Source organism: Ammospiza caudacuta, chromosome 16, assembly GCF_027887145.1.
Source record: "Ammospiza caudacuta isolate bAmmCau1 chromosome 16, bAmmCau1.pri, whole genome shotgun sequence".
NCBI lineage: Eukaryota > Metazoa > Chordata > Aves > Passeriformes > Passerellidae > Ammospiza > Ammospiza caudacuta.
The window spans coordinates 11771259-11796751 of NC_080608.1; the positions used below are offsets into that span (position 1 = coordinate 11771259).

General features: G+C 45.5%; 1 protein-coding gene across 2 annotated transcripts in view; it reads right to left on the minus strand.

Moving 5' to 3' along the window:
• The window catches only part of MGAT4B (alpha-1,3-mannosyl-glycoprotein 4-beta-N-acetylglucosaminyltransferase B), a 50447-nt gene that overhangs the window by 18168 nt on the left and 6786 nt on the right, over window positions 1–25493 (minus strand). The window contains exon 1 of one of the 2 annotated variants that reach the window (XM_058815193.1): window positions 21961–22018. The exons of the other annotated variant lie outside the window; for it this stretch is intronic. Within the exon in view, the coding sequence (XP_058671176.1) occupies window positions 21961–21964 (4 nt within the window). The 5' untranslated portion in view covers window positions 21965–22018. Of the gene's footprint in view, window positions 1–21960; window positions 22019–25493 lie in introns of those variants that run through there. 2 annotated transcript variants of the gene reach the window in all.

Genomic DNA, 25493 nt, shown 5'->3' on the forward strand with positions numbered 1-25493 from the left:
ATATTTAGCTTATTTTTTCTTGAGAGATAACACATTGCTTTGGGCTTAAAATATACTGGTTTAAGAAAGAAAGTCAGTCTTAGGTGACAGGCTGCAGGACTGTCCTGGGAGACCAAAACCCTCTCAAACTTGCAGCACACATGAGCAAAGAACTCATTTCTCACCTTGCCAGGGCCCATATCTGCACACAATGGTTTCTCACAATCTGTTTTTAGAAGCAGGCTGGCTGTGAGGCTCCAAGTGGGAATCAGGCATCCTCATACAAGCCAGTGCTCAGCAGGGCAGGGAGGCAGCGCTGGGCACAGCTGAGTGCCAGCCACCATCTGTCCATGCCATGCCCACTGCAGAGCTCTCAGAGGGGATCCTGGAGGGGGAGCAGCCCCAGGCTGAGGGACAGTGGCCACAGGAGTGTCCAGCTGAGCACCAATCACTGACCAATGTCTCCCCACACCCCTCTCCTGCACGGCTGTGCCCGGACACAGCTGCCAGGCTTTGTGATTTAGCTGAGGAACCTGGGCTGGGTTTGCTGAGCACAAACCACTGGGGAAGCAAAAGGCAGAGATGGCTTGAACAGGCCCTCCAGGAGTTGCACTTGATGATCTTAGTGAGTGCCTTCCAGGCCAAAACATCCTGTGACTGCTCAGCAGCTGGGATGCAGCACCATGCAAGGGAGGGGCACAGGCTGGAGGGGCTTATGGGCTGCTCCCCAGGAGCCTGTGGGTGTCCACAGAACTGAGCTCCTGCAGCCTCCCCAAAGGATTTACCCACCTAAGACAGCAACCTCTCAATAAAAAGTATTTCTCCATTATGGAGAATTCTGTGTCTTCATTCTTATTCAAGTGATGCTAAAGTGCAAACTATGTTTGCTAGGAGAGGTGAGGGCTGGGACAACTGCATCCACATCCATTTTCAGTTTCTGTGAAAGCAAAATAATCTGATCCTAAACCAGAAGACAGAAATAAAATCAGACCAGTGTCAATAAAACCCCCACCCTGAAATCTCACACAGTCATCCATACACACACACACACACACATATACACACTGACACACATACATACTATCACACAGAATCAAGAATGTTATAATTCTGTATTTTGCATTCGTCTTTCCAATCACACTCCAACCTCCCAGAGAGTCTGCAGTGCATTTTAAGCACGTCCATATTTCAGTTCCAATTACTTTTGGTTTTGTTCTGTGCTGATAACCTCTCCCAGCAGAGTGGACCCACAGCTAACGCCAGAGATTTCCCTCCATTTCAATCTTTTCAAAAGCAAACACACAGTCTTTGCTAGCTGGACCTGCTTCTCATTAGGAAGACTTTCAAGAGACTTGGTTTAAAAACTAAAAACAACCCTCAAACCTCTAAACTGTTTATCTCTACAAAATCTTGGCTTCTAGAGCATAACTGCACCTTTTGACCGCTGCTGCACGAACTCCCAAAGCCAAAAGAGCAAGAAGAAGTGCAGTTCCCTTACAAGGTAAATGAAGCTGGAGCAGAAAATTCCTCTGCCTACAGAAAACGTCTCTGTAATGACTGTTCTCCCTCATTTTATTTAAAGCACCCCTTTAAGAAATAAATGCTTCCCCCTCTAGGACTTGCAAGGGCCTGGGGGGACTGCAGAGCCCACAAACAACCCTCTCCATGCTGGAGCATCTGTGTATCCAAAAATGCCAACAGGCAAGAACAGGAACCAGGCTGGTGAGCCACTGTCCCACCCCAGCCAGGCACCCATGCTGGCCCCAGCTGCCTCCAGCCCCAGCCATTCCCAGCAGCTCCTGGAGTTAGATGATGATTAAGGAATTTTATTTTATTTTCTTTTACGTTTTGATGTTTAATGATTTATATAATGCTGGCACGGCTCCACGCATTACACTCTAGATTGCCCTGATTGAATTGCAACATTCATTAGGTCTTTTGCTAACAGAATTTCACTGGACCATTAAAATGGATAGAAGGAGTTACTGTGCTGTGTCGGTGAATTAAATTCTGCCTGTGAGAGGTACAAAAGGAGCAGTCCTGCTTTACATGGAAATCTGGTGGCTGGTGCAGCACACAGGTGTGAGGCACTTTGCACACAGGTACACAGAGATTGCAGCAACTCCACAATAACCTATTTATATCATTAAAAGCAAAATATTGCCCTGCGCTTATCTAGCTTTAAAAAGCAGAAACCAGCTCTAGAGACTCACCATAAACAAATCCCAAATCATCCCTCGAAAAACCCCTGCAAAGGACTCCTAAGCAGCAGTAAGAAAGGATAGTTTAGCATCCAAAATCCCCAAATAACAGCCCCTCCTCACCCCCCCACCAAAGGCAGGATGATGATTGAGGTCTTTTCCTTCAGATCTAAAGAAACATGAACAGTGCTCCTGAGAGATGAGAAAGCTGAGAGACACATCACCTTCCCTTCTGTGAGCCAGCAGGTCACTGCTCCCAGTTTCAGAATCATCTTTTAAAATCATAAATATTTTGGCAGAATGGGATGTATGCAGCCACTGAGAACCTGATTTGCATTAAGGAGCTAAGCACCAAGACACACTGAGCAACAATTCAAACACTGCCAAGGGTAGAGTTTGGGGAGTGGGTGGTATCTGGCAGAGGGGGCTCCCAAAAGGTTCCAGCAGTTGCAATTACCCTGTTGGGGGCTGATTCATCTGCACAGAAAGTGTGTTTCAGCAGTGCCATCACCACACAGCAAACACGGATGCTCTATTCAGTAAACATTATGCGACATTTAATTCTCCACTGTGTCCCAAACCACCTGGATACTCAGCCAAAGCAGACATTTTCTAGCTGCTGATTATAGGTACATCCCAAGATTCTTAATTATAAAGTTTTTACATCATTTTTTAAAGAAAAAAAATTTAAAGCAAAAAGAGTTTTTAAAGAAGCTTTTTCAAGTTTATAAAATCACATTATGCTGTAATTTGTGGTTACCACCAAGGCAAAAAGTAACATGCAAAGTAGAATTTTTAGTACCACTAGAAAGCTGATGATTATTGGGAAAATAGCTACAGGTGTGAAGAGCTCCAGGCAGGACAGGGACCAGGGAAGGAGAGGGGTGGCATGTGGGGTTCCCAGCTCAGAGCAATGGGCTGGGTTAGGTGCTGCTGGCAATGGCACTTACAGGGAGGCCCAGTCAGCAGAGTCATGGAATGGTTTGGGTTGGAAGGAACTTTAAAGCTCATCTCATCCCACTCCCCTGCCATGGCCAGGGACTCTTTCCACTAGACCAGGCTGCTCCAAGGCCCATCCAACCTGGCCTCAGACACTGCCAGGGATGGAGCATAATGGGCACTGGTGGTCAAAACAGCTGTCAAAAACCAGCTAAGGTTTAGTTCCTTGTGTTCACCCTCTGCCCTTTATTTACTCTTTCTTACAGTTCAGTCAGTACCTACAGCATGTATCCTGAACTGGGGCTGAATAATGTATTTTGATGCCCCCACCACCCCAATGCACCCCTCAGTGCCACCACTATGCTCCAACTTGGAGCCTGTGCTCAAGAACTTTCCTGAGTGGATGCAGAGCTGTTCTGGAGCATCTCAGAAAAACCAGTACCCACCCTCCACACCCAGCTAAAGGCACTGGCTGCCCAGGTGGGTGATGGCAGCAGGAAAGACCCACCACAGTCAGTGGAGGGCTCCTGTGCTGCCCCTGGGTTGGCTGCTGGGTCTGAGCATCCCACGGCATCAGAGTCACGCTGAGAGAACTCATCAGCCAGGGCAAGAGGCTTATTAAAAGTCAGCCTGTCTGAAAAAATGATCCTCAAATAAAGCAAGAGCTTTCCCCAGCTCCAGTCTGGTGTTGTTTTCTTTAATATGGCCATTTAATAAGAGCCTGTGGTATATTTAACAGCATTTCAACCTTCAGCAGCTCCGAGTAATGAGACAGAAATGCAATGCATCTCTCCAGCGACGGTCCCTCCCCAGGGAACACAGGCACCTTTAAGTCACTATTTCTTTTTGCAGCAGTAGGTGTTGATCATATTTCTGGTGCACATCTTGCTGGAGTTTAATGTTGTCTCAGCACATACGTCATCAGAAGGAGAGAGGAAAATTCATATCCCCTGTGCCTTGTTATTGCAAAGTGTGAGCTACTGTTTGCATTGGAGAGTCAGTTCAGACAACATGCACACAGATATTTCAAAAAATAAGCTTTTTGTTTTGCTTCTAAAGCCCTAAGTTGTAAGTTTTCAGAGATGGAGAGGAGTAGATTTCCCATTATGGGGATGCTGAAACACAACACAGATGGTGAGCATTCCAATTCCCCATTCCAAGGAGGAGAGCAAGTCACAGGGGTGCTTGTGCCCAAATCCAAAGGCTCCCCAGGGGGGATGCAGACACCAAAGCACAGATGTAGAAACTCAGAAATTAGGAATGTAAACAGCAATGCCCACCACTTCTGCCTAAAATGCCTTGGATCAGGGCAGAGGAGGCAGCAGAAGCTGTCAGACTGCTCCTGGGTACCTGCAAAGCAGGTTTGGGATCTGCTCCTGCAGCGCTGCTCTGTGGGTGAATCACAGGGAAGGATACAAAGGGCTCCTGAATCCCCTGGGCTTCACCTGCCAAACAAAAGCACTGGCAGGACAGGAAACTCCCCGCAGGTATAAACCACCATCAGCTTCTGACAAAGGAACCAGTCCTTCTGATTTGTCCTGGGGTTTTATCAACCCATTCAAGGGATTTATGAGATGAAGAAATCAGATGGCAATTCATTTTGCTGCAAAAAAGCTAAGGAGGAAAGGGGAAGAGGGCAAATGCTGCCATTGATCTAAAGAGAAAAAAGATGGGATTAAACAGTGAATTTTCATCATAACAAAAGGTTAACTATCCAGAGGAAGCCATAAGGATTTGTATTAAACTCACTAGCTAATAGATTTAGTGAGGATCTGGGGAAGAAGATGAATCTGTGAAGTAGCCAAATACAGAGTGGACATGGAGATAAGCTCATCAAAGCCAGAAAAGGAGCAAATCATCAGGAGAAGTCAACCAAATGTGACACCAAAATTGATACATGCACTTTAACTGGGGGAGAATCAAGGTATTTTTCACATGGTTCTTAATTAGCAATATTAACTAGGGAGGAAACCACAGCATTGGTGTCTGCAGCCCAATCTGCAGCAATCCAGGGAAAAAAGGGGGGATAGGGAGGGAGGCAAACAAGATGTTAGTATGGTTAGTGAACAGGATGGGGAATAATAGTATGAAGATTATAACATTATTAAAATGATGCTGCCTAATCCCACAATAGTTTTCACCTCATCTGAAAAAGAGTATTAATACAGACTTAAAAGGGGCTTTTGAGAGGGTGATAAGAATGATCAAAGGCCTGGGGAAAAACTCCTGCTCTGTGAGGAAAGAAAAAATACATGACATAATTCATCTTAGGATAGGCATGGTAATAGGGCTTATGATGGAAAGTATAAATAATAGAGTGATATAATGAAAATATACCACAGGCTTCCACTCTCCCTGTTTCAAAACATAGCACTAAGTAACCATTCCATTCAAATATTAATTTGAAACTGAAAAGGAAATGTGTTGCACAGACAAAGTGTATTATTTCTCTGAATTCACTGAGGAATTTAAACAATATCAAAGAGCTGGAAGGTGCTGAGGCCAAGGTCAGGTAAAACACTGTCCCACCAGTGGTCCCTGGTCTCAGCTGGGTTGGAAACCCCCTTTTCTCCCCTTTTCCTTGGGAGAAAGATCATGCATTTCTATGTCTCTCCTCACAACCTAATTAGGAGCACTGAAGCTTTTGTCTTCAAAGCAAAGCTAATTCATTAGCAATCTAATTATTTACCTGTGTAGCACCAATACAGCTTTCGAAGCATTTTTCTCTCAAATGGAAAGTGAAGGCTTTGTACTTGGTGAGTTTTTTAATAGCCTTTATTTGACTGGGGAATAAAAACATGCTGAAAGTGAACAAAATAAAACATTATAGAAATCATGAGTCATTAAACCTCGAAATAATTGCAGCTCGACAGGATTTTTAAGTGAGGACATTACACAGCCAAACCTGGGCAAGGGGTGGAAAGCAAGTGGGGAAAAGGGGAATGGGAAAAGCTGGGAGCTTGTACATGTGCTCAGTCCTACCAAGCAAACCAGTGTTTGGATTAAAAGGAGATGCATTTGACTGATGCACTTTCCTTACATGGCACGGGCATGGAAAATGCTCTTGGATGCACCAAAGGGCAGCAGGAACAGCCTGGCAGAGGAGAGGGTGTTGTTCTCCTGCTCTGAACATGAACATGCAGGAACCTGCAGCAGCCTCCTCTGTGCATCCCTGGGGCCCAGGCACGGCTCTGGGCACTTACCATGCCATGGGCCATGCCACTTGTCACTTGTCATGCTGAACTGTGAACCATCACAATGTAGGAAAAGCACAAATCGGATTTGCTTGGCTCTCACCAAACCCTCAGAACTGCATTTCTCTCCCTTTCACCTCATTCTCACAACAAGCAGCAAAGCCAGTGAGTAAAATCTCATGAACCAAAACAACCCCAAAGGAACAGCTGATGGCTGGAGCTGCAGGACCATGTCTCCAGCTCTGGAGCTTTACAGAAGCAGAAAACCCTGAAGCAGAGAAAACGCCTCGCAGTCCAACAGGAAAACCCCTTCTATTATAACCTAATTAAGTTAATAGTGAAACAGAGACCTTGTTCCACAAAAACCCATAGCCCCCACGGATCCTGCTCTGTGCTTAGTGCTAATGGCTCACAAGTCCATCCAAAAGGAATCCCTCCAAGAAGGGAAGTCAATCCTTGCAAAGGTCACTGTGTTAATCATCACACCCCTTCTCTAGCAGCAGCTGTTGGTAATTGCCTGTGAAGGAGTCGAAATGAAGCTCTTGTTAATCCTTCTCCCAACATTACTAAAATCAAACATCATCATTATCTCCCCCACAAATGACCCTGAGCCTCCAGCACTTTGCAGCTGATGGACAAGCTCAGCCCATCTCAGGAGAGATGTGGCACTGACTGGTGGAAAAAGCAGCTCCACTTTGCGAATTGAAGGTGAGTTTATTGATCAGCAGCAGTAAGTGCTGGTGCCTTGTATCTCCCCACCTCCTGTACAATCGACCAGTGCACTCATCATTCCACTAAAGTCACCACCAGACTCAGAGCAGCCGAGATCCTGGAACAGTGGGAATTTGTTTAATCAATAACATATGAAGCTTTTGGCAGGGCTGAGTGTATGAAAAAATTTTACAACAGTGAAATAAAGTATTGCTGTGTTATAAATCAGAGAACACATATGGAAAAGTTAGAGTGATGTACTAAGAGGGATATCAAGGAAATCACAGAAGTTCTGGCTGGAGTCCCTGGCTCCGCTGATGTTAATAGCTGAGAACTTCAATGCAAGTCAGGTTTGAGCTCTTTTTCCAACAGAGTAACTCATTTGCAATGCATGTGACTCTATTGGAGTGAAAGGATATTGAGAGCACTCCCCTCACTCCGCTGTTTATGTAAATTGTACATCTTGTCTACCTGCAGATCCACAGCCACCACCAGATTCCAATTTCCCGATTGTACCAACACCTGATCAGCTGAACAACCATGCTGTTGGGTAGAGCAGATTTTAAAATCACCACATACTGATCACAGGATGAGCTGATCTAAATTGCATTTTGTTTTAGTAGTCTTAAATAATTTGCAGAATGCTCAAAATAAAATGCATGCAGAACCTTTTAAAAATTACTCAGCATTAATATTTGAAATATTTATCCCCTGGGGTGCAGACTTGTAACATGAGCACTTAATGGGGTACATTTTCTTTTCTCCAGAGAAAAAACAAGACATTGCCATAAAATAGCACACTTAGGCCAGCTATAGCTATTGATGCTATCTGAGGGCTCTTGTTTCATTTTATATGCTAGGATAGTTCCTGGGAAGAAAAACATATCACTAAAAGGGTGGGAAGACTCATTTCTCCCTTTTGTCATTCACCAGCCATGAAAACATGAGAGAGGGTTATCAAATAATGTCGACACCCTCTCCCACAAAGCCAGACCATCTGTTTTAGAATGCATAAAACCCACCCTTATTTCTTCCCCTTGCAGAAAACATCACTGGAAGTACAAAGACAGAATCCCCCCAATAGCAACCTGAAGTAAATTAACTTTTCACTGTTTCAAAGTGCAGGGACTAACCCAGAAGCAGGCAGCCTTGGTTCCACACCCCACAAGAGCCCAGCTGCAGAGCTGCCTGCCAGCCCGTGCCAGCAGCAGCAGCAGCAGCATTATTCCAGCAGATCAGCTCTGCTGAGAGGCAACACAGATGCTGGTGATGGCACAGCACAAGGTGGGGGTTGCAGGACATTTCAAGGGTAGAAAATAAACAGCTGGAGGGGAGGAGGATGCTGACTACACGGGTGTCCTACTGCTAAGACCTTTGGTTGCTTATTAAATGATGCCTGAAAGCTTCTCAACAAGCTGCTGCTCTGAAATGTTACTGGCATCTCCCTCTCCCTTGTGCCAAGCTCCAGGCAAGGTGTCACGAGTGGCTTTCTGTGAGCCAGGAGTGCCAAAATGCACAGGGAGCTCCCTGAACCTCCTCAGAGGGCACCAAAACCCAGTCAGCCCCACAGTCCCATGGTCTCATCCAGATGGAAAATTTAACATCCTTGCTGCAGGCTTGATTTTGGGTCAGATCATCCTGCTGACCGAGCCAGTGATACACAGGAAGCACAGGGGAACCAGGATACCCTTTTGGACAACAGCCCGAAAAGAGAACAGTTTCAATGTCTGTGAAACCACATCCCTGGAGGTTTTGCTTTCTTGCAATGTCAGGTTTACCTAAAGGCTTAAAGGCAGTGGACTGAGCCTTACAGCCTGCTGCTCACCACCTCCAAAAATAGGTGTGATTCCAGGAGCCTGGACCACAGGACCATGGTATTTATGCTTAATTTCACAACTATTCTTAAAGTGCTGCTGAGTCCTGGCAGAAGATACTTCACACTCCCTGTGAGCAAAGGCACGCTGTTCACACCTCACATTCCCTTTGAACATGTCTATCTAAATGGATTTGGCTTTTCAGTATTTCACACACCGTTACCTTCACTGGTGCCATATATGAGGTTACCTAATTGCCATGGGCTGCTGTGGATCGGTTTTCCAGACCTTCCTGGCCGAGGGAAACTTTGTTACAGAAATTTGACAGTTTAGGTGCTGCAAGAGAATGCAAGATGTGCTGCCAGAAGCTGAGCCCAGCAAACAGCGCTGAGAGCCCACAGGGAGAGTTTTCCATGATGAAAGTTGTATTTCATGCAGCCCAGAAAGCAGCAGTGCAGCCACACATCCTCCCAGCAGCAGGTCAAAAATTACATCGATCAGGCTGCCAGCCCAAGGAGGTGTGAGGGAAAGACAAGAGAGGGCACAGAGGGCTGGAGAGGCCATGGCTGCCCAGCAAAGGCACAGGAGGGAGAGGGATTTTGCACAAGAATCACCCTAAGCACAGCTGAGCAAAGCCACAGTTGGTACTGAAGGAGTTAAAGCGCAGAAATCACAGCAAGCTACACCAGGAGGGACTGCAGGGGCTGACCCGCTGCAATCTGCCTGTGCCAGGGGTGCCAGGAGGTCAAAACTCAGGAAAATCCCACCAAGGGGGAGCCAGGCTCAGCAGGCACAGGGAAAACAGCAGTGAAAACCCACACAGAACCTGCCCTGGTGGTACCTGCAGCACCACCATGGAGAGCAACATCCCAGCCTTGTTCCCTCTCTACAAAGAGGTTTACTGGAGTGTGTCCAGGGAGGTAATTTCTGTACTGAGGTGCTTTAGGTACCCCTGATGTACTCAAAAGGGTCTCTCAAGGGCCATGGAGGCTGCTCAGCACCTGCTGGAATGCCTTGCTGGTAAATCCATCAAGCAAATCACCCTGGGTGAGTCCCCAGTTAATAACCTATCCTCACACCCAGCTTCCCAAAGCTTCCTGCACACAGATCAGCTTTGTTACCCAGGATCACCGCTGTGCACGGCTGAGAAAAATCTAATCCAATTTCTTTCTTCTTTAGGAATAAAACATCAAGCGCGGGCAGTCAGTCAGATACAGCAGCAATGTGGAAGTGTGGCAGCACAGCTGTGTTATCATTGCCAGCAAACCCATGGCTGAGGGAGCAGTGGAGATGGGGGAGCTCCAGAGCTGGCATGGGCTGGGAGGAGTGGTTCAACACACTGCCTCTTTTGGGGAACTCATAATTTAGTTTTATGACCATGGAAAACCCCAAAATGTGTAAACGATAACATCACAACTTTGCATGTAGGTATTCATGATTACAAAGACAATCCTATAAGCCTGGTGAGAGCAGGGGCATTCTGACAGCCTTATAAATCCATACACTGGAAGAAATATCATATTAGCCCTACATTGCTGCAGAGTGGAGCAGCCCCAGCAGAGCCACCCAGTGCTCTGCACCACCTCCCTGGCTTGGAGGGTTTTGCCAAGGTACATATCCTTGTGCACCACCCAGAAGTGGCTAAACCACTTCAAAAGCCACAGTGGGGTCAGGATGCCACAGAGAGCTGCCTCAGCACTGCTGTGCCCCAGCAATGTCCCCTCTTGGGACCAAAACACATCCTCTGCCAAACCACCCCCAGTACCTCTGCAGCTCTGGCACTGCTCGTTGGCAGCCTGGCCAGTGCACACACTGCAGCCAATTTCCTGGGCATGTTTTACTGAGGACAAGCCCAGGAACTCCGTGTGTGTGTGTGTGTCTGTGTGTCTGTGTGTCTGTGTGTGTGTTTCATATTAGATTTCAGGGAGGTGATGTTTCTAAAATCCTTCCCCAGCACAGCACAAATTTGGAAGGTGTTGGACAAGCAGCCATCCAAGCACCCAGAAACAGGCAGGATGCGAGTGCTAAGCCAGCCCTGCACACCTGACAAATAAATTCTTTAAGGTTAGACAGCAGACTATAAAACGAAGCTATAAGCACATATCACTGCACATGAAGGAAAATGCATCCTGCTGTTAATGCCCATAACTTCCCTACTGACAGTAATGGATGCCAGCAAAAGAAGAGACATCCAAGAGTGCCAAAACATGCACTGGGTTTTTTTTTTCCTTAGCTTGTATTGGGCATGCTGCTTGAAATACAGAATGGCTGAATTCTATTTTCTCCTCAACCCTCAAGCTGACATAAAATGCCCATGTTTTAATACTGTCATTAAGCATTAGGATAAATTACCAGGGTTATAATGAATTCTCAGAAAAAATACTTGTGTCTCCAGAGCTGTGTTCCAGTTAGACACCAAGCTGCATTTCAGATGAAATAAAAAGCAACTCCTATGATGAGTAGCAGATAAGAAGTCAGACTAAATAATGCTGGAGGTCCTTCCCACCTTTGAAATAAAAAAAACATATGTGTTATTTATGATCAGTGTACTACAGGGCTGATCCTCTGGAGCTGAAAAGGAAAAGCTGGATGATCTTCCAAAGGAGAAGGGAGAGGAAGGAAAAAAGCCACTTAAGATTCCCAGCTAGGGAAACAATTTATGGATAGGAGCATTTACTTCAACTTCTTCAGCAAGGAGCCCGTGCACACTCATCTTGCTGCTCAAAGGACATCTTGTGCGTATGAGCAAATTTGTCCAAAGCGTTCTGGCTGGGCCGTGGCAGCGTGCTTAGAACACGATTTCCAGATGTGCCTCTCTCCCGTCAGTCCGGCTGCTGCCTCAAGCCAAGAGAGTTATATAAGCTGCAAAGCTTAATTGGATTATTTAGCCCAAATCTTTGGCCAAGAGGCAGCCGGGCCGCAGAGCTGGACAGGCAGCCTGGAGAGGAGCTGCACCCCCCTGGGCTTGGGGGGGAAAGGGAGGAGCAGAAGCCAGCAAATAAAGAGTTCATAAAGCAAGACTGGCCTCCCTGACTCCCTCCAATTTCTCACACCTCCTGTCCCTTTACAGAGGGGATAGTAAGTTGCTATTTTATTAGAGCCGTGTTTTCCTACTATAACAACAATTAAAAAGGAATGCAAGAAGCATTTAGAAGACATGAGCATTTCCTCTCTGCACAAACAAGCATTTCCTGACTGTGCAGCTACACAACATGGAATAACACATTTAGCAACCTTGTTTTCCCACAATAGTATTTTTTCCCAAACTCTGGCTGTTGTGGTGGCTTATTTTCCATTTAAGGGCATAATCCTGCTTGTGGGATAACCCATCCCAGCGGATCTTTGCAGATGTAATTATTAGGGCAAAGTCCTAAAAAAGAAAGTGTTGAGACTATTCTTGGGAAGAAATCAGGAAAGAGAAGAGAGAGAAGCTGAAGATTTTCCAAATGCTGTAGCTACCAAAGTGTGCCAGAATGACTTTACTCCTTTTATTTTTAATAGAACTGGGTAGTTAAGTCAGAAGTTAACACCAGGATATAAACTCACATTAAACTTTGAGAAGGTTGCCTACTCCATTGCTGAAACAAAAAGTACATGCATGCTTGACAGCCACTCAAACCATTGTCATGAGGCTCTGGACGGACTTCGTATGGCTTTACTACAAATAATAAAACAAAAAAGCAGCCTGGCATCCTTCTCTGCCACTGCTGACAACATTCCCACCACTCTCCACCAGGCAAAGTGCCATGGATGAATTCAACAGATTAAAACAACCAGAACAGTACAACAGGCAGGGATGTGCTCAGTCCTGCTGCAAACAGCTCCACAAACACTGCAAATCACACACAGAGGGAGGATGCCTCTCACTGCTCCAGCTCTGGTCCCCAAAGCATCATGCACACAAGAACCCCAAAATCCAGAGCATCACTGCTGGCATCCACTCTGCAATTCCTGATAACATTCCCGTGAATGAGGAGCTGCAATTAACACTCAGTACAGAGTCACAGTAAACAGCAGCAGTGACCAAAAAGCTCTTTATAGAAGGGCTCTCTGCTACAATGCCATGATTACTAGTTATGGAAATATTTCAAAAAAAGGCAGACAAAGAGATTTCCACAGGGCACAGCAAGCCATCCAATTTGTGCTGTGCCTGGACTTCATAAATCAAAATCCAAGCGACATTGACAGCACTCTAGCTGTTCCTTAAACTTTATTTTTCTTTGCTGCGTGCATTTTGTGCCCTCAGTGAGCTGCAGCAAAAGCAGGCACTGCGTGACTGATGGGAAGGAGAAAGTTGACTCAGGCTGACCGGGCAAAGCAGGCTCACCCCCCTTCCCTGTTATCTGCATTAAGAGCTTCAACAAATTTGTGTAATACCCAGCATTATAGAAATGGATTTCCAACCAGAAGAGCAGTTGGCAGGATTAAACAAGTAGAAAAGCACATGCACATAAAAAATCGGGAGGTCTGCACACGAGCTAATGGAGCAAACAGAAAATCACTGGGCATGCTCCCTGGGCTGGAGAACCACTTCCTTTACGACAGACAGTAACGTCTCATTACAGGAGAAACAAATACAATAAAGATGAATATTCCATCTTCCCTTGGCTACATTTTAAGTGTTAAGCCAATACAAATTCTCAGGTTATATTCCACAAAAATAGCTACTCAAAAAAACCCTGCTGGCAGCGCAGCAGAGCAAATTTCATTTGAAAGATAAATCCTACATTTTTCGTGGGCAGATGTGAAAATATATCAGACTTTATCATAACAGCCCCTCCCAGAAGCTGAAGAAGCCACAGAGTAAATTTGCAACAAAAAATTTGCTTCCTTTCCCTCCTTGGCCTATATTGCTTAACTCAACACAGACAGAATTACGAGCAAATCAAGTTACTCCATCTGGTAACAGGCCACACACTCTCCTGCACCACGGCACAAAGTCAGGATGGGACCAACCCTTGGGATCACCAGTGAAACACTTGGAGGGTGGAACTGCAGGGCTGTGTAATTACTGTCATCACAAAGTGACCACCCAGCGCCACTGCCCCAGCGAGGCAGGGCCGCACCAAGCCGGGAACAAGCGCGGCCTTGTCGGGGTGGCCGGGCACGAGGGCGCCTGGCACCGGCCAGGACAAGGCTGCTGGCAATTTCAGGAATGCTGCCAAGAGCTGAGCTGGAGCAGGGCACTGTAGCATCGCTATTTCTGGCTGATCAAAGGGCAAAATCAAGCTACCTCCACAGTTTAGTGAAAACTCCTACAAAGCTGGCACGTGACATGATCTTAAAGCTGCTCTCTGGTGCAGGATTGTAACTCTGGATCAGCAGCACCTTCCCTCCTGCTGCAGGATCGTTGCACTGAAGGGTGATTATCCATCTCTTACCAGGATGGGGCAGGGAGCTGAGGAAGAAGCATCTTTAATCAAATCCCAGCTTGGTCTGAGCAAGCCAATCCCTGCAAAGAACATCCCACAAAGCAAATGAAATTCCCTATAGGAGGTGTTGAAAAGGGAGGGCAGAGAGGCCTGCACCCCACCCAGGAGTGTGCTGGGTGCTTTATCATTAAAACCTGTGGTTCTATACAGGTCTGCATCTGCAATTCTCACCTACCCCATGGGAAGGGTGGATTAGGGAATGGGAGCTGGAATTACCCTGGGCAGTGGTGGCAGCAGGGGTCTGAGTGTTACTTCCAGTCTTGTGCCTCTTGCAATCTCATGAAGACCTTTCTGGATTCAAAATATTTTAAATTATGACTAAATAGTTAATTATGACTAGTAATTTCAGCTGTAATGAAACTATGAAGCGACACTTTTAACCCAATAACTACAAAAAATAAACCAGAAACCATATATTTAAAAGAAATCTGGTCTGCTTGGCAAAGCTTTCCTGCTGCCTAAACCAGGATCAGTGGTGACCTGAAGTGCAACAGAGCTGTGCAAGGGGAGCAGCTCCTTAGATTTGTAGTTTTGGCCAAACTCTGACTACAAACTGGAAATTCTGCTGGCCTAAAATCCCCTGGATTCAGGAATTGGAAGCAAACCTGCACCAAGAGGCAGCTGTTTCTATGGGCCAGCTTGGAAGATGAGATTAAGCTTTTGAGATTGCTTATTTTTCTTAAGGTCGGTTTACATATATCTTATTCCTTCTATAATCTCCCCTTGCCTTGCATCTCAACTTTGAATTATTTATCATCAGGTATCACATTCATTTGCATACTTTATGAGGTGCAAACCAAATGATTAGTCATTCCATATTAGACTTTCCTAAACCATCTGTGCCAGGCTCTGAAGCAGCTTGGTTTTGGTTTTCTTTAATACTTGTGGGGGAAATAAAAGTTCAAGGGGAGAATACTGGATTAACTTTAAAACACAGGGTAAAATAACCATGTTTGTGGATAGCAAAGCTTTATTACTCTGCTAGAGCCAGGCTCCTCCAGGAAGGTGCAGATGATCATCTTCATTGTAATTTAACCAGTGATACAAATTGCAAGCAGCATTATTTCAAAGACCTCTGTTTATTGATTAGAAAAAAAGTCCTTCTCTTCCTGCTCCCTCCTTGAGTGGTGCTGATTGCACACAATAGAGAGCTATCACTTAAAGAGCCAATTAAGTCAACTTCTGAAAGGTAATTGAATAGCTGGAATTCTTAGTGCACTATGGTACTGCATTATCTTGATTGCAATGAAGGAAAAACAAAGCAGCCAAAGCAACAAAAATTAGAGAATGAGGCTCTGGCCATAGGTAGGAATACTGAAATAGACAGGCCCATTAAAGCTGCTCCCCTTCCCCCCCTCCCAAATATTTTCTTTCTGTGATTACTTCTAACTCTTGCTAGAAGTGTGAGAAAGCACAAAAAACTTGGTCTTGTTTATTTGCAGCATTGGCAGGACTTAATGAGGGATGGACTGAGCTGCTGACCAGGCACAGAGAATGTTGCTGGTACAGCCACCCCAACACACCCCATCCCTGGGGGGAACCCAACATCTGGGCATCCTGTACTCAACCAAAAGCTTTGATTAAAGAACTGCTTGTTCCTCGGGCTATGAGGGTAACACTTTCTATACAGCTTTACCCACGCCTGACAGAACCATCAAGAGATTCTCTTCTGCCCTCCTGGCTACCTCCAAAATACCCAGAGGACTTTAGATCACCTCTGGGGTTTCCATACCATGGCCTAACTGGGCTGAAGTGAGACTAAGATTTTGAAAGCTGTTGGGAAGAAGGACATTGTTTTAGTCCCTTAGAAAAAACAAGCTTTAAAAAAACCCCAGTTGTTGTAAGCCTGCCAGCACTCAGAATTTATATAAAATAACTCATTTAAATGCAGTAAAAAGATGCATCACAATCTGAGAGAAGAATCCTCGGAACTCGAAGGCACTGTCTGTACATGGTCAAAATTCACCATCAATTTTTGAGCAATTACTCAAAGTACTCACAGCACTCGGGTTATAAAGCATTTACACAGACACATAAAATAAAAGCTTTTTCCAAAGTAGGAAAAGAGGCGCCACAAAACATAAAAATCTCCTTCATTCTTCTGTGCTGACAGCAGCCTGTGGTGTGACCTTCCACCCCTGTCCCCTGGCCCTGGATTTCCACGGCAGCACAATCAATCCACCCAAGCTCTGAGCACACTTATGCTGCTCTCCTCGAGCAGCTTTGGCACCAGCTGCCTCCCCAGATGTGCATTTTGTCTGGCACTGGAGCCTTGCTGGAGAACACAGGGCTGAGCAGGGTGAGATGCCACAGAGAGGATGCTCTCTGTGTCTCCTCCTGGCACACCTCGAGGTTCCTGCCCTGAGTCCCACAGACTTCACAGCCCAGAACAAGGGTAGATCTCCCAGAAAAACCCAATAAATGCCATTCCTCCAGTAGCAAGAGAAATGCAAACCCATCCTTCTGCAGACATGGCTTTTGTGTTTGAAGGGCTGCAGGAAGGATGCTCAGAGGGAGGTTCCAAAGGGATTTATGCACCCAGCAGGTTGGGAACCTCTCCTGTGCCCTGACTGCCCACCTGTGGAATGGGCTGAATGACACCCAGCCAGCCTTGTAGAGGGCTTTTCTTTTCATCAATCCTCACCTCTCCACCCTCACCCTACTCCTGTGGGGCCCCAGGAGCCCTCACTCTGAACAGAGACATCCATTCATCCACTGGGAATCTGGCAGGACCACGTAAGCAACCTCTGAACCATGTGGTACCAACACTGGGCACTGTGCACCACAGTATGACTGAGCACACCTGCCCAAACTTCTGCCTCACTCATTTTTGTCAGTCTCTCCTCAGTTTATTTTGCAATTATCTCTGCAATTCCCACTGAAAGACAGGACACAATTTAAGGAACTTGAGCGGTTTTTCAGACTTGAATGGTGTCTACCCAAAGAAAGCCATGCACTCAAACACACCCAAGAGTCTCAGTCCTCAGATGTGCTTAGAAGTGGAAGCTTTAGTTTTTCTTCATCAGCAGACTGAAAGCCAATCAAATACAGTGAGGCATCAACCTCTCTCTGGCCATTCTCTAGTCGAGATTTGGTTTATCTTTTCAAAAGCTCTTTCAGTTACACAATCAAAAAATTCCTTGAGGACTATATCTAGAACAGCTCTAAAAATTGTTTGTACTTCCCCTGAGAGCTCACATCTACTTATTGGATGGAAGAGCCAAGAGGAGAGAACAGATATTTCATGGAGCAGACACTGCACATAAATATTGTCCCTGACACACATGTGCTGTGAATACAATTGCATCCTTACATCAATTACACTCCAGAAGCTACATTTGTAGAAGTCAAATAAATAAATGCAAGTTTGAAATAAAAAATTATTTAAATTTCTAGCAAGCCACTTCACCTTATAACCATTCTTTCCTGTGACACATTGTGCTGGTTCCTATTCTAATAACACATTCAAGTACCTGCACAGGTACAAAGCATGTGTACAAATCACATCTTGCAAAACAACTGTTGGCAAAGAGCAGGATTTGAGTATTCATTACTCACTGCTCAACAGTTACATACATTTTAATTCTGACCTCAAAACATAATTTGGACCATGGCAGATGTTTCCTACAGCACAGGCTGCCTTTGGATGAGATTTAATTCAGTTTGAACATGGCAGCAATGAAGAAAGGGATTTAAACATTTTCTGCTCATTCTCCAAGCTTAATGCTGCAGAGGTAAAAATGAGGGAGGACTAAATTGAATGGCTGAATTTGCTCTCTCAGCCTTAGCTCTGGATCCAGACCAGCCAGGTGAGGTTGTGCCTCCCTGTCACCTCTGTGACATCAGCCTGTGTCAAAAAGAAATTAAATTATTTTAATGAGGTTCTGCTGAATGCACACTGGTGGTGGAAGCAAGAGAAGAATAACCTCTAGTTTTAAGCTGCTTCATTTCCATCAGAAGGGGACATAGTCCTCTGCAAACTCTTCCTCCTCTCCCCTTGTTACCCTGAGCAGCTCCTTCCTGCTATTCAGCATCAAGAAGTAGATCATTACTTCACCAGCAGCACTTAAAACCTTCTGTAAGGTGAGATCCAATTGCAATTTTACATCCACATAGTTGCCCACACTGAAGAGCCCTGAAATGCTCTTAACGAGTTGTGTGCTCAGGGATCAGCTCTTCACACATCAGCGGAACAGGCTTGGGGAGCGACAGCTGCTTCCATAGTGCACAGCCAGTGGAGCAGTTTAAGGGGAAGAGAAATGGTATAAATAATTGAAATCACAGCAAGAAATGTAGGCAGAGCAGAGGGAAGGAGGGCAGCTCCAAAGGAGCAGGCAGCAGGAGGAGAGATAAGGACTTCTCCTGAAGCCAAACCAAACACGAGTGCATGTACCAAACCCACACCTCCTTGCTGGTGTGCTGCACCACACACCAGCAGACTAAAGAATTTCTTGACCTTTTCTGCACTGGCTGAGTGATCTGAATTCTACCCACCTACAAGCTCTCTTGTCATCTTCCCTTTCCTCCTCTCCACGAAATCCTGAAGTCTGATGCAAATGATCCCCATGTACATCCCATCACAGCAGTGACCTTGGTAACCAAACAATGCTGATGAGTCAATGTGGATTTCAAATTCTGCCACTGACAAGCGCCTCATCCACAGGGACCCACTCCTTCTGGACAAGCCTTTCATGGTGAAGCTCTCTGAGAGGGTTCCCAGAGCACCCAGGACATCCAGGGCACACTAGAGAGGATCCTGGTCTCAGCTGGGGCCTCTGAGCACCATCAGGTCACCATCAGGGGTACCTGCAGAAATGGCCACCTTTGGCTTGCAGGCTTGCAGAACAACTAACCAGCACTCTGGAACAACAGAAAAGTGCTGAAGGTTTCACTCCCAGGAGGAAAACATCTCCTTTGATGACCACAGCTGCTACAAAGGGCTAAAGGCTGTAATTTTGCCTGACCTTTAACTATTACAGCAATATTCCTTGACCTGCATTTTAGAAGTTATGAACAGACAGCACAACCCAGGCTAAGCGATCTGCCACTGTCTTGACAGATTTCCAAAGAGACATGAAATATCTGCCTTTCTGTGTGTGCGCATCGTGCAAGTCACTTGAGAGCTGTGCAGACATCCGGAAAAACCCACAGTCTCTCTCTGGGTAGTGCTCACCCAAGCAGGAGATGGCAGGAGATCATTTATAATGCTTTGTGGAGGTAACACTTGGCATAACAGCCCCAGGAACAGCTCCATCACAACACTGGGTTGAAGAAAGGACACTTCAATTAGCAACTCAGCTAACCAGACACCTTTAACGGAGCAAGTAATGAGATTTCTTAGTGAGTGGTTCATCTGAAGGGTGTGCAGTGATAACACGACCCAGGTGAAAATGCTCATCAAGATCTCTGTGCAAGTCACGGGTGTGTAGGATGGATATCTTATTTTAAACAGCAATTTTAAGGAATCAGCTATTGGACCTTGCCAGACTCCTCTTGCAGAATGTCAGTATTTTTAGACAAAAGCCTGCACCAGGCATCACTGTTAAGTTCAGCCCTCTTCCTAAAGCCACAGGGCACACAACTCTGATCAGAAGATGAAGAAACCTTGATACTGACTCTTCTGTGTGAGCATTTAAATTTAGGAGCTGCTGTTCAAGAAGCATGTCACCAAAACAAAAAATGACCACAATTTTTAAACATGACTTATTTCCTAAAGAGCCTTCCAGAGGCTGCAAGGATCCTACATATCCTTTTCTCTACACACAGCCCTGCTTGGCAAGTGCCTTATCAGGGTGTGCCCAGCTGCACATCACACCCTTGTGCAGCCTACCTGTCCCAAATCCAAGCCTGGTATGGAAGGGCTAAGCTTCATGAGACTCTAAGGATATCCTCCAGTTGGGACAGGCAAGTGACAGCTCACAGTGGTTTGAACAGCGATTCTGGTATCAAGAGCAACTTACAGTTCACAGCAAAAAGAGACACACAAACCCCTTGGATTTCAGCACAAAACTGGCCCTGTAACCTCTCTCTGCCACATGAGGGAGATTGGAAACCCAAGACCACCTTGGACAGGACAGAATTTCTTCTTTGGCTTTTCACTAAGAACAAGGAAGCCCTTCTGTACTTTTAAAGACAACTGAGCCTTAACAAGGCTGCCATGCCAGCAAGTAAAGATGGGAACCTTGTGGTTTCAGAGGGTCTGCTACTGAGAAGCTGCATTTGGGCACTCTCCAAATGAATGATGGGACTCTTTCCCTGACAAAAGAGCCACGAACAGCATCTGTCCTCTGGAATGCAAAGGAATGGTGCCAACTGCCAATCCTCCTCTTCCAGCTGGAGGACAGCTCGTGGGCAGCCGTCTTCAGCTGAGAGCCTCCAGATTGCTCCCATTGTGGGACACAGCCTGGCTCACCAAGAGAGGCTGCAGCCAGCTCAGACATGCCTCAGTTCATTGGGGAGCACTTGATGTGAGGCTGGAGAGAAATGGCTCTCTGACAGCTGGAAAATGCAGTTGCCTAAGCTGCTGGGGGATAATGAAGAATCAGCCACTTCCTAGAGGTGCTTTTCTGTCACCTGCATTATTAGAGGTGCGTTTGTGTCACCCTTTCCTCTGACCATGGGGTCTCAGAGAACAGTTTCTGTAACACAAAGCTTTGAACGCTGTTAACTGACCCAACCCCATTTAATGCCATTGTCTCAGTCACTACAAAACTGTTCCTTTCTCTTTCTGCCATCCTCCATTCCATCCATGGGGTGTCCATTAGATTCAAACACAAAGAGCCCACCAAAAGAGCGTCATTAGCTGACTGTACAACTGGATTTGTTTTGCAGCACAGTGCCATCCCCCACACTGCAAGGCAGAGTTCTTGTGGGGGGGGGAAATGGATCAATTTAAAATATATCTCACACACCTAAATGTTACATGCAACTCTTCTGTCGGACTTAAAAAAACAGCATTACCATCTGTAAAACAGGGAAAAAATCCCCCAGGAAGTCTCTCAAAACAGCAGACCAAATGAAAGGAGAAAAAGATGAAGGGGGTTTCAAATCTGCCCTGGAGAGAATGGAGCTTTAACCTGCTGCAGGGAGGGGGAAAAAAGGAAACAGGGCAGCAGAGACCAGAAATCAGATTTATTATGACCAACCAGGTAGATAAAAGATAGATGATCACCAAGAGAGGAAGGCTGTGTTGGAATCAACCAGCTTCTGAAAATGTCTAGTCAGCTTTAGCATTTGATACACATGAAATCGGTGTCCACACAAGAGTATTCTCCTGAAAGGATGGGATTTAATGCAGTGGAGATAATTATCTAGATCCTTCTTTATCCCATTAGTGGTTTTCATTCGCATCCTGGAACACCATAAGCGGATTGCTCAAGAATTATTTGCCATCCGCTGTTTCAAACCCGATTGGAATTATCTTTATACCTCGGTATGAAGAAAAGAGATTACATCCCTGCCTGGGCTTGCTGGAATGGCCTCTTTTCTGAGGCTCCCCTTATCATTCTTGCTCTATAGGGTGATGAAAAGAATCAGAAAATAATTGCCATGGACATGATTTTGCCCTCTCCTCCTCTTCTTTCCCCACATATGTGTTTGGGAGGAGGAGTGGGAGACGTTCTTCCCATTGCATCCCCTGCAGGAGATGCATCACTGCACCTGCAGAGAGATGAAGCTCAGCAAGACTTACTCATCAAATTACCCAGGACAGGATCCAAAAACGCTCCCAGCTTCCTTTTGCACCACGATCCACTAATAAAAGAACAAGGATGAAACTGTTAAAACCAATTAAACATATCACTTGATGCATGAGCAGGAAGTGGGATTCAGTGCACTGGAGATCCCAGGGGCGCATGCCAAATGTCGCCTCTCGTGCTCTCCAGCAATCTGTGTCACTGTGCAAGCTCTGCTGGAGATCAGGCCAACGTCACTCAAACAGCCAACACAGCCCCTTGCTCCAAGGCCTAAAATAACAAGAAGACAAAATTCCCCTCCCAGCCACTCTAACTGCCTGCCAGGTTTTGTATTAATGGAAGAATTACATCTCCATCCAGGTATGGCAAGGACACAGCTCGTCTCCTCATGGGCAGCTGTGACTCTGAGCAGCAGTGAGGAAAGATGCCTGGATACCACAAAAACCACCCCTTTCCTTAAGGAACGTGAATGGGGTAGGTATTCAGACCTGACATGAATAGGAATGCATGTATTTTTTAAAGAATCGTGCTTTATGGCTGTGTAATGAGATCTGTAGGAGAGGTATCTCTATAAACAAGTTATTAAAAGGGGGAGGAGGGACACAATAATAGCAGGTGCCAATTACTCAGCTCCCAGCAGAGACTTTTCAATTTCTCACCTTCCCCCAAAGCAAGATGTGCCTCTGTATGGCACCACATTCACTTGCAAGTGTGAGACCCTTTGGAGTGTGGCTTCTCTCCCCCCCAGCAGAGCTCCACTACACCAGAGTGGGGCTGCCCCTTGTCCCACCAGCCCTGCACCGGAGCTGGGACCAACACACCACAAAATTAATTTGGAAACTGAATAAATCATATTTTTATTTGACTTTAGAATCTGGCCACTCCTCCCATCAAGAGGAGCAGCGAATTAATGAGCTGACTGCAACTGCCAGGTTTGCATCTCTGCAAGTATCTGTTTAGTTTTGGGAACAAAACACCAGTAATGATTTTGTTATTTTAAGATGGCAGCATCGTTTCAGACAGTAAATGTCCACCCTGGAGCTGTCAGAGGGACCCCATCCTTTAAAGCAAACACACCAAGGTAATGATTAATATTACACAAGTAATTCGAGCCTCTAAAATCATTGTTTTCAAGATCAGCAAATAATTACCAAGGCCTTCAGAAATCAATACCCAAGATAAATAGAAGATTAAATTGCAAAAGAAACAGAAGAAAGTACTTAATATTTGCCAAACACATGCCAAATACACTTTTTCATAGTAACCAAATACTTACAGTAAATAGATATTTTAGCTCACTGGAGAGACACTTTCAGAAACTAATAAATTAATCCAATAAAACAGACAGACAGGGTGGAACCAGACATTAACGAAACACAAACTGATCTATACTGAGCCAACCCACAATCCATGTCCTAATTATGCTCATCCACCACTCTGAGTACTTACCTCCCCCACCCAGGTCAGCTCTTTAGCTCAGGGAAAATACATGTTTAATGTGGATTCACTGGCACAACAAAGTGGAGAATTTCAGCCATCAAGTGACAAATCTTGTGCTCAGCCAGAATTTGCATTTCCAGTTTTTTTCCTAAAAACTTCTCGCTCCTCAAAGTTAGCAAATTAATCTCCTTTTAAACACAATTTTTACTTTTCCTTCAATTTAGCTGAAACTCTGTATGTGAAGTGCAGGATGAGCTCCTGCTGCCCATCAGCACCAGCCACCCCACGTGTGACACCTGTGGAAACATCCCCACGGCATATCCTCACTCTGGGGTCAGGATGGTTTGTCCTGGGGGCTGTGCCTGGCCTCACCACCACTCCAGGGATCTAGAAGGACTCAGAACAGCCCCTAAAACTCAGTACAAGGACCAGCACCATCTTCTTCCCAGGCAGCCTAAACCAGCTTCTACCCAAAATCATTGCTTGGTGTTAACGAAGCCACGCTATCAGGTAAGTACCTGGTAAAGTTCTTCAAAAAGTGGGGAACTTGAACTGATCAGGATTAAGAGAGGGAAGACATGGGAAGATCTCCATCCTGGTCATTTTCTACAATATCAAAGGAAGAAGAAAGGGAGGAAACTGAGGGAAATAGAAGACAAAGAGAAATGATATCAAAGCCGGCTCCAGAGAGCGCAATGAGAGATGGCATGAAAAAGGAATAGTTAAAACATGAAAAGCAAGATCAAATAGAAGTAAAAGATCACAGTCTGGGCACAGAGCAAAGGGAGGGGAGACCACCCCAACATTTCTGCCAGCATTAACTGAATAATTCATTTGACAGGTACTTATCTGTGGTTGAGTCTGAGAGAGCTCAGCCAGCACCAGATTCATCCATTCACCCAGCAAAGGACACAGACAAACACTGCTGTTGTTTTTCACGTGGGGACACACCTTGGAGACACTGTGCAGCAGCTCTGCTCTCCTGACTGTCTTTTGGGGAGGAATAAAGAAATTTAGTTCTCCCTCAGAAATCTTCTCCAGGTTCTGTATGAAGTTCTTGGTACTGGCAGGGCTGGCCTCACTACTACACTTTGACTAAACCACTACATGTTTTCAATTTCCAAATATATATACAGAGATCTTCAAGGAGCTAATTTCTCAGAACTGGAAGTGTTTCTTTGATTATTTAGAAGAGCTTCTAAAGGCTACAAAGCCTTTTGGTACCACAGGCCACCTCCCTAAGCCATGACACTCCTCAGAACGCTGACAATGCACAGAGGATGCGCTGCCACATAAGTACAAGCAGTGAGTGACAAAAAAGGGTCTCCAGGTTGAACCTCCCAGAAAGCTCTTGCCATTGCAGGGAGAGAAGAGAAACCTAAGTGCTTTAAGGCAGACTTGAAAATGTGGTCAGGATGGTCTAAAAAGTTACTGATGAACAGGTATGGACCAGAGAGCAGCACTGACATAAGCCAACACCTTGCTCTTCCCACAGTTCAGCATCCATCCCACTACCAACAACTCCTAAACCACAGAGTGACAATTATAGCCACAAGTAAATGGACACTGCAAAGCAACAAAACTCATCATGAACATAAAAGACAGGTGGAGATTAATTTTTGCCCAGGAGCTTCTTTAAAGCCTAATGATTTACATTTTAACACTACTGCTGTCCACTTTAATATAAGCAGAAATTAAAATATCTTGCATCAAAGACAATTTTGTGTGCATGTCTAGTCACTTCAAAATACAGATTAACCTTTAGGTAAGCATTTATCCTGTATGTAACACAGGAGGGATAGAATATTTAAACACTGGCAAAGCAGGGGCAGGCAGGAGAGAAGACAGAGTTACAGAGCTGTCTCTGTGCATCAGAGATGCATCCATGCTAATGCACTGATCCTGGAGACTCAAATGTGACTTGACACCGGGACAAAAACAGAAGGAGAATTGGCCAGTGACACAAATAATGCAGAAAGAGATTATTTAATACAGGAATCTGCCACTCCCAGACTTTCCTGCTTTGAAAGGGAAGCCTGACATAAGCTCAAAAATAAACCCAAGAAGGGCACTGCTGAATAAAAAGCCC